The sequence below is a fragment of the Hyalella azteca genome, unplaced genomic scaffold (genome assembly GCF_000764305.2).
Source record: "Hyalella azteca isolate HAZT.00-mixed unplaced genomic scaffold, Hazt_2.0.2 contig5373, whole genome shotgun sequence".
NCBI classification, from domain to species: domain Eukaryota; kingdom Metazoa; phylum Arthropoda; class Malacostraca; order Amphipoda; family Hyalellidae; genus Hyalella; species Hyalella azteca.
Window position 1 is genome coordinate 14,175 of NW_025935567.1, and position 8,888 is coordinate 23,062.

At 40.6% G+C, this 8,888-nt stretch overlaps 1 protein-coding gene across 1 annotated transcript; it reads right to left on the reverse strand.

The window, feature by feature from the left end:
* Positions 1-424: 424 nt before the first annotated feature.
* LOC108669172 lies at positions 425-8,510 on the reverse strand. The gene is made up of 6 exons (XM_047880403.1): positions 8,492-8,510; positions 7,268-7,720; positions 4,920-5,421; positions 4,359-4,463; positions 4,063-4,171; positions 425-1,111 (listed from the first exon to the last, which is right to left on the reverse strand). The coding sequence occupies exons 1-6, from the start codon at positions 8,508-8,510 to the stop codon at positions 908-910; spliced, it is 1,392 nt and encodes a 463-aa protein (XP_047736359.1). The 3' UTR covers positions 425-907.
* Positions 8,511-8,888: the final 378 nt, after the last annotated feature.

Sequence of the window (8,888 nt, forward strand, 5' to 3'; positions counted from 1 at the left end):
TACGAGTATATCTAAAATAGTTACACAATAAAGACACCACAATATGTTGAATATTTCATATGTCTGCTGCATACAGACCTCACAGCAGAAGTTAATAGAATGATGTCCTCTGAAACACAACCCTGGGAGTAACAAGAAACAGTCAAGCATGGCAAGCAAGATTGAAGTTTTTGAATAGTTTTTTTAATATCAATAGTTAATACTAATACTAACTGGCTAGTGAATTGTAAAGCAACAAAATATATTCTAATATTATTAATTAATTATAAATCAAATAATTTAGGACATACTTGAGTTCAAGTTGTTACTCAGTGCGCCTACCTACTTACTGTTGCGCTGACCTACATATGAGAAAAGAAAAATATTTAAGAATTAAAAGAGAAATCAGAATTGTAGGAGAATGTTTAAGAAAAAAAATGAAATAGGATGAGTAGCAGCTTGGCACGTTGAAATGAAATTTAATTAATTTAAAGTGATAAGCCTACAACTTTTAGAAAAATAAGACGTTTGTTGGCTCCGTTCAATTGAGACCACTTAATTACTTCTCATTAAAATTAAAATTTAATAAGAATATAAACTCTATATACTATTAACTCGATAAACTTTGTCCTAAATGAATTTACCCTAAACGGTTGAGCACCTAAAGGCGCATCGACTACTAAAGATGCATCGAATTCTAAACGCCCACCTAATGATTAACTCAATGAACGAACATATTTAAAATGCACAATTATGCCACAAAGGAAAGACCACAAATAGGATAACAATAGATTATTGGAAATTAGGAAGGTGTATATCATCACGGAATCCATCGTTAGCGCAGTCAGCGTTGTGAATAAACATGAGAAGATAAAAATCTATAAAGTGTTGCCCATGAAATGTACAATTCCTATTGCCTCAGTTTTTATTATTTAGAAGAATTTATAAAATTTGTTATAGTTTTTAGATTGATATACGAATAAACTTGAAACTGATTTAGGGCTTGAAGGATGACCGTGGGTTCGTATTTAGGCTGAGCATCAAGCTGACCCGACCCCTGGTACGCTGGATCAAGAGGCGGGACGTAGTCGCAGTGAACAGAGTTCCTGACTGCCGCGTTTTGGGTTGTTCTCTGAAATTCAAGCATAGACACGTTAGGTACGAAAAGAAGTAAAAAGTGTAACAACATGTTGTATGAATAAATAATTCTTTACGCATAAATTCTATAATTACAGGCATGGAAGCAATGGAACCTATATATATTGCCCAGCGATGGCAGCCAGATGGCGGTTGGGAAGAACAGTTCCCATGCATGCTATTTTTGGCCAGGCTCAGAAACCCAAAATGTATTCGAGTGAAAAATATTTGTGATGTTTTTTTAAGAAGTTGAACCTATCTCAGCTACGCTAAGGGTATGGAGTGCGGCCCAAATTAAAAAAAGAACTTGAGTTTCTCGATTCATGATGGGGAGTTCCTTTACAATTTGCAGTTCTAACGACCTGATGCAGTTAAATCCTTGGTATCCTTAGTACTTGTTTCCGACGTAGCAGTCCCAGACCACGATGGATTGCCTTCTTTGACTATCGTTCATCCGCCCCCATTTGGGGCTGCTGATGCACGATGCTGTTGCTTGCTACTCGCCGTCAGTAGTGGTGCAGGGGCAGTTGATCAGGGATTATGCCCAGGAACATGTCCAGTCGTCTCTTGAAGGGCTCGAGGGTAAACTCACCTTATCGTAGACCTTTTGATGGGACGTTAAACAGCCTCGTCCCTTCCGCAGAAAGCGATCCTTCCCGCAGGGATTGAAATCTGACCGCAGATCAGTTACGTAGTGAGGGATCTTGCAGTCTCCCCCTTCTCTCGTTGTGATATGTCTCAATCATGAAGGTCTGGCTTTCGAAGTTTGGTGCCATTCCGATTATCATACCATGTGTACAGAATGAAATACTTCTCTTGTGAGTACAGACCCAGGCGCTCCAACCTCTCCCAGTAGTCTAACTCTTTCATCCCTCTGATTCTGGAATTGAAGGATCGCTGGACACCTTCCAGGTGCCGCACTGCGCCGAGTGTGAACGGCGTCTAGATTTGGCAGCAGTATTCAAGAATTGGTATTAAAAGGGCTCTGAAGAGTGTGATCATCGGTTCCGCTTCTCTTTTTCTGAACGTCCGCCAGATCCACCAAATCTGTCGCCTACCTCTTGCGGTTATTTCCCCCATTTGATCACCAAACTTGACCTGAGTATTCATCAACACTCCTAGATAGCGAACGAGTCGCTTCGGTCCGATTTCTGAGTTGTCAGGTGCCAGGTAGCGGTACTCCATACCAGCTATTCCGGTACCTCTGTATCTCAGAACCTCACATTTGGTGCCGTTGAACTGCATGTTGTTCGCTTGGGCCCAGTCATATAATGCAGAAAGGTCTTCTTGTAACCTCCCGAAGTCCGTCCTGTCCATGATGGTCATTAGTATCCTGGTGTTGTCTGCGAATGACGATGCAGGGGCGTCATGTCTATGTTGGCGATGTGGATGAGGAAGAGGATTTTGCGAAGTACCGTTCCCTGTGTTACTCAGCTCCTCACCCTAGCCTCACTCGATCTCGAGATTCCAACAACGACAGCTTGTAGTCTTTCTGTTAGGAAGCTGTGGATCCATGCAAAAAATTCGCCTACAACCCTCAGTAGCCTTAATTTTCTGAAGAGCACTCTATGGTCAAATTTATCGAACGCTTTCGCAAAGTCCAAGTACAACACTGCCGCGCCGGCCTCCTCTTCCAGTATGGATGGATTTGGTGGTGATTCTCTAGTAACTGAGACAAACAGGAGTGATTCCGTCTGAAACCGTATTGCCTTCTGTTGAAAATGTCAGCTTCCTTCATGTACTGCAACAACCTCCTGGCCAACAACCGGCCTGTAACTTTGGGGTTTGTCTCTCGCACATCCTTTGTAGATTGGGGTTATTAGCCCTTACTTTAGGTAACTAGGAACGTTTCCTTCTCTCAATGATGTTTTCCAGAGAAAAGTCAGAGGGACTTTTAGTGCTCCGACACATTTTTTCAGTAACACTGCAGGGACCCCATCTAGCCGGGGAGCCGATTAAGCCGATAATTCTTGGATACTCCTCTCTAGATCCGGTGTTTCAAACTCAATATTCATCAGCACCCGCCCCCTGGTAGTTTTTGAATGACTCGTTCAATTTCGTTCTCCTGTCTTGAGTATCGAGGTTTGCTGAATACTTTTTCAAACTACGCTCCTAGCAGTTCGCACATGCCCTGGTCGTTTCCAATAAGGACATCGTTATTTCTTTTGAGGCCCCACTGATGCTCTGATTTTGGCCCTTGACTGGGCATATTTGTAGAAATATTTGGTATTCTCGCAAATTGCAGCCACTGCACGTGCCTCTGCAACTTGTTCACCTTCGTGTGAGTCCTGCAACTGTCGTTCAGCGTCTTCTATTTTCTATTTTAGATGTTTCAGCCTCCTCCTATCCATATTCCTGGAGGCGGCCGCTATCTGGCCGCCTTCTTTTCTCCGCCTCTGCCTCTCTACATTCCGTGGCAGAACGCACACGTCTGTCCTCTGTTACGGCTCAAGCTCACTCATCCTCTATTCTAATACTAAACTCAATACTTAATTCCATAAAGACAGGTTACTCATAATTTACAAATTCTTTGATTCGTGCTCAGAGGAGGGCATAAGTTAAGAAAAATTAGTTTAATAGAGCAACTTGATAATGAAAAAGTCTAACTTTTAACTATCGAATGATTGTCCACTACAATGTTACTTTGTAAGGATATATGGCAGCAACTACTCTGGAATTATACATCCAAGTTCTGCATCGACGCACGTCTGCGTACATAAGTAACACGTGAGTGTGAGTTGATTCTAGCGAAGGAAAACATGTTAGAGAATGAACAGGACATATGCCTTCCGAAATAAACGTAAGAATTACCTAATAAATTTTGAACTGAACATACATTATCAGAACATACATACATTATGAACAATCAGAATTAAAGACATACATACAAATACATAAAATGCAAATAAAAGGTATTTAAAGTAAACAATAGTAAACAGTTTCTACCTCAAAATAGTGCGTAGTACTCAGGGTAGTAGTGTTGCTCATCATACTTGACGAATATATAGTGGGTTTGGCCGGATTGTCAACCGTGGTGTCAGTAGGACGGTTGGATCTGTAAAAAACAGAGTCTTATTTTAGGCAAACATCAGAAGTGTATCCTGCATACCATCACCACACACATGATTTGCGATGGTACACATCAGTTGAGTATCTTACATGCCTTCGCGCTCATGATACTAAATTTAACGCTAAGATCGTCAATATAAGGTCTTGTTCGCCGCTACGTGGGAGGGACGAACTTGTCTTTAGGAGGTCTGTCAGTTTTCTTGTCGCCAAGCGCGGTGAGGCCCACCAGGACCTTGCAGATGAAGATGGCATTACCGTACTGGCGAGACATTGCGGCGCTGTTGTCATAGAATTAATTTCTAATTAGATCCTTAAAGGCATATGAAACTTTACACATCAATCATTCGCGAATAATGCTAATTTAAAAGTATAATTAGATACGAAACATTGCAAATAGTAAGATCAAATCAAACAGAGGTTATTCTTCATATCATCATATGCAGGAACATTTTATCGAGTATCAGGCTCGATCACTAAAAATTTGCAGGAGTTCACATATGTATTGTTACAAACTGAGCACAAAAGTTCTATGTTATTTGAAGGAACTATGATCTATACGCCCAGACTCGAGCCAGAGCAGTGCAGAGGTTTTGAAAATTTATGACATCATGGTTCTCTGGACCTCAAGAAGTGTGGTTTTGATGACATTCGTCTTATATAAAGACTAATTTCATTAGAAATGGTTTGAATTCTAAAAATTCTGGTGTAACACCAAACGACAGAAATCAACATACTTGTTGGAGAAATACGCGCCCTGTCCATAAAGTTGTCCAACATTAGTTCCATGAAGTCTCCAATCAAAATTATCTTCTAGAATTGGTTTAATGTTGGCGGAGTCTGTCCCGTGGAAGAGCCGCTCATCCTTGTACTGGACATCCGGGAATCGATTCTCTAGTTTAGCCTTGTTGTTATAAAATGCTTTTTTTAGGTAAGGGTTATGGATTTTAGTGATGGTGATGGGGTTACAGCTTGGAATGTGGGACCTCAGCAAAGATAAAATTTTTGCGGACTCATCTTGGTATGGTCCAAGGGTAGTTACGGAATACGTCTGCCCTTTAGGGATCTCGTTGATTTTTTTATCGTCGCTGTCATCGCTATCGTCGCTATCGACAGATTCCCAACTATCATCGCTTTCATCGCTACTATCGCTATCCAGCATCAACGAACTCAGGACGCCCCGGGCGGTGAGCTGGTGCACGCCGTTCCACACGACGCTGTCAGACTGCGATGTCCTCGCTGACGTCCCAACCGTGAAAATAAGTCGGCGATGAAAGGCTTTGCGTGACAGATAAAATGGCTGGCTGAAGATTGGCTAAAATGTGACTCTAGAATAATAATTCAGTTAACGATACCAGACATACTATTTGCTCTCAATGCACTTAAAACAAACCTCATGTACGGTTATATATATTGGTGTAGTTCGGCAGAAGCTTCTATTTTATGTAAGTTTGATTGAAGACCAGAGCAGGCTTTTTATTAATAATCTTCTTGTTCGTTTTTTCAATGAGTCGAACCAAATTTCTTGCTGGCGCCGGGAGATCAAAAAGCAGGTTTCCGAATGACATTTTTATAGATTGCGACGCTTGCTGGTGAAAGATTTACAGCACTTGAAATTGAATTTTGGAAATGACAATAGTAGGTACATATCAATGGTAAAGTGGATACAATTTAAAATATTAGCTTAAAATTTCATGTTGATAAAATTATCGAGACTGACGATCTCGGGAAAAATTAAAGAATAACTGAACGAATAAACAATCCAGCCAAGTCGCTTGCTGGATAACTTTTCTCATTTTGGTTTGTAAGAGAGCACACACCAAGAAACTGGTAGCTGTTCGTTCAAAATATTCTTTAGAATTTTGAGCAGTATGACCCTATAAGAAAATACAAGTATATTTTTTTTGGTGAAGATACAAATATTGGGTTACTTTTACCTCTAAACACTTTTAGTTTTTGCTCAAGTGTCGAGGCCATCCGATTTACAACCGGGCCTTTGCTTTACATGTATTAAGTAAGCAACCTCACGAAACATGCCACATTCTATAAGATATATCTCTGGGATCTATTCGCCGGAAATTCCGAAATTTTTATAAACTCGTAGGAGATCCGTTTTCTTGATAGGATACCAGGACTCATTCTGTACACGAGATATAGAGATGAAATTCGGATCGTGAGTGAAGTAAGTAAACTTGAATTTCATTCATTTCTCGGGGACCTGAATTAAATCCATAAATCAATCAAGTTCATTGTGAAAATGAGCAGCCAGGAGCTGAATTTCGTGGATCTCACGCTATGCATGGGTGAAAACATTGAAAGACTCGCATGCTTGACACAAAAACCTTTTTTCAACAGACCGAAACATTTCGGTACATATAAACGCCTCTCAAAGCTTCTTTTTGAGAGGTTTCAGAAAGGGGGAAATTTTAAGGCATAAGAGGAACTGTAACAACGTCCCAGATTTCATAAAAACAGTGCTAACATTTTATAAATATTTAAGGCAACGGGAATATAGCAGAGAACTGTTCCTGGAGCAACGTAAGAAAGTTTTAAAAACGAATAAAGTTTAAAATATACCCTTAGAGCGCTTGCTTGTCTTTAAAACGTAGTACAACACTGGTAAATAAAATCATAAGTGAGAAAGGTAATAAATAAACATTGACACTATGTGAATGAAGATGCTAAACTCAAACCTATTTCCTCTTCACCACCTACCATCTCTTATCAAAGAAACAAGACCCGAGAGAATTCCTGGGCAAATCAAACCCGGAAAAAACAAACTTAGAAGGATGCTTTTATGCTTATAAAGCACAGGCACATAGGTAAATCTCATCGCCTCCCTACTTGAGGAAAAAAATAAAAGTGTTTGGGGGTATAAGAAAACAAATATTTGGATCTTCGCTATAAAACTATACATATATTTTCTTCTTGGATCATACTGCTCAATAATTCTATGGATAGAGATTTCAATGTTGGCTGATAGGCAACCTGCGCTGGTGTTGGATGACGGAAATAATCCTGCAACCACCTTATAGGGCAAGCGTATAATGACGCACCGAGTAAAATTCCTTATTTATTTGCTCACTCAGAATCGAAGAGTCAAAACCAATGATGGGTTGCAGGACAGTTGGTGAAGGTGGTCTTGACGGCAGAGGCGCGTGTCTACTTGAGACAAACATCGAGTCGTGAGGAGGAAAATTAGGGTAGGGCGGAGGAACTGTAGCTTGGTGCTGGTTTAGTGGGAAACTTTGTTGAGGAATCGCAGGTGAAATGAAGTTAGATTGTTGTGGGTGTGGAGTGTACATGGGGAATTGTTGTGGATTGGGGTAGCAGGCCCCAGGTTTGGAATACTCTGCAGAGGGGGAGCTGGAAAAGATAAGATGCCAGGTGGAGGCTGGGAGGGATAAGGAGGCCCGGAGGGATAAGGAGGCCCGGAGGGATAAGGAGGCTGGGAGGGATAAGGAGGCCCGGAGGGATAAGGAGGCTCGGAGGGATAAGGAGGCTGGGAGGGATAAGGAGGCCCGGAGGGATAAGGAGGCTGGGATGAATAAGGAGGCCCGGAGGGATAAGGAAGTCGAGGAGGATACGACGATGATTGATCGCACAGCATGGGGAAGTATTTATTAGGAGGATATCCACCGTTATTCATTTTCTGCTAGTCACTACATATATGCGAGAACACATTTATTTGATCGAAACAGGGTTATCTGGTTCGAGTTTTCTCACAGTTGAAAATCCCACTTTATACAACGAACCTCTTTATTTTTCAACGAACCAATTTTACTTCTTCAAAACACTGAAAAAAAGCAAATAATTTCGATATAAATTAAACACGCCTAGTTTATTCATCTAAAAAAACATTTACCGACATCTGGCCAAATTAAAGATTCAATATCTCACTCCATTGATATTTTGAGAAGCTTCAGCTCTCTTATAATTACTACTTGGATCAGTGCTCCTTCAGCTGTAACACCTATTTCCTGTAAGTTGACTTGTGAAACGTTTTAAAGGCCTTGCATGGGTAAAAATGTTCCCATGAGCCAGGAGAGTGAATTGATTTAAAATTACACAGTTTTGCACTAGATCGTCTAGGACTGCAACAATTGGGGAACTAAACACTCGGCACCTTCTTTGATCTTCTTCTTATAGGCCAGGATTATGTCGAAGGTAGTTTCCAATCAATCGACATATCAGACCAGTCATAAAATTATTCGACATTCGACGCTGAGGTTAGAATAAAAAAAATTAAAGTAATTTATCGTATTATTACACGCTAAACTCTTGAAACTGACAACTAACCTCAACTTACTCTGGTACAGATAAGTCATTCCAGTCACAGCTGTGACGAAAGCAACTTTATTTCGTAAGCGCGGTATGAGTCGGCTAGGTTGATTGAAAATGGATCGTAGTTCTTGATGATTCAGGAATTCACTGACACAACAATTTTATCCACAAGATGAACCATAAAATTCAAAAGCGTTTGCATTCATTGGATGAATAGTTACTTACATTAAACGAGCGACTGCACGGCGTCACATTTGTAGAGCTTACCTGCTCTAAGACACACTACTTATCACGACGAAACCTTGTGCGCTACTGAGTACATACATTTTTCTATTTATAATGATTATGCCAAGCTCAAACGACGTGACCTGTAATGCACTGCATGTGACGAAGCTATATGATGCAACGGCGATGCTTGATCA

Excerpts from the sequence above, each read along its gene's own strand:
- LOC108669172 (XM_047880403.1), bottom strand. Across the intron at positions 4,464-4,919 it reads GGCGCGTATTTCTCCAACAA|CGCCGCAATGTCTCGCCAGT; the intron begins GTATGTTGATTT and ends CTATGACAACAG. Across the intron at positions 1,112-4,062 it reads GTACTACGCACTATTTTGAG|AGAACAACCCAAAACGCGGC; the intron begins GTAGAAACTGTT and ends CTTGAATTTCAG.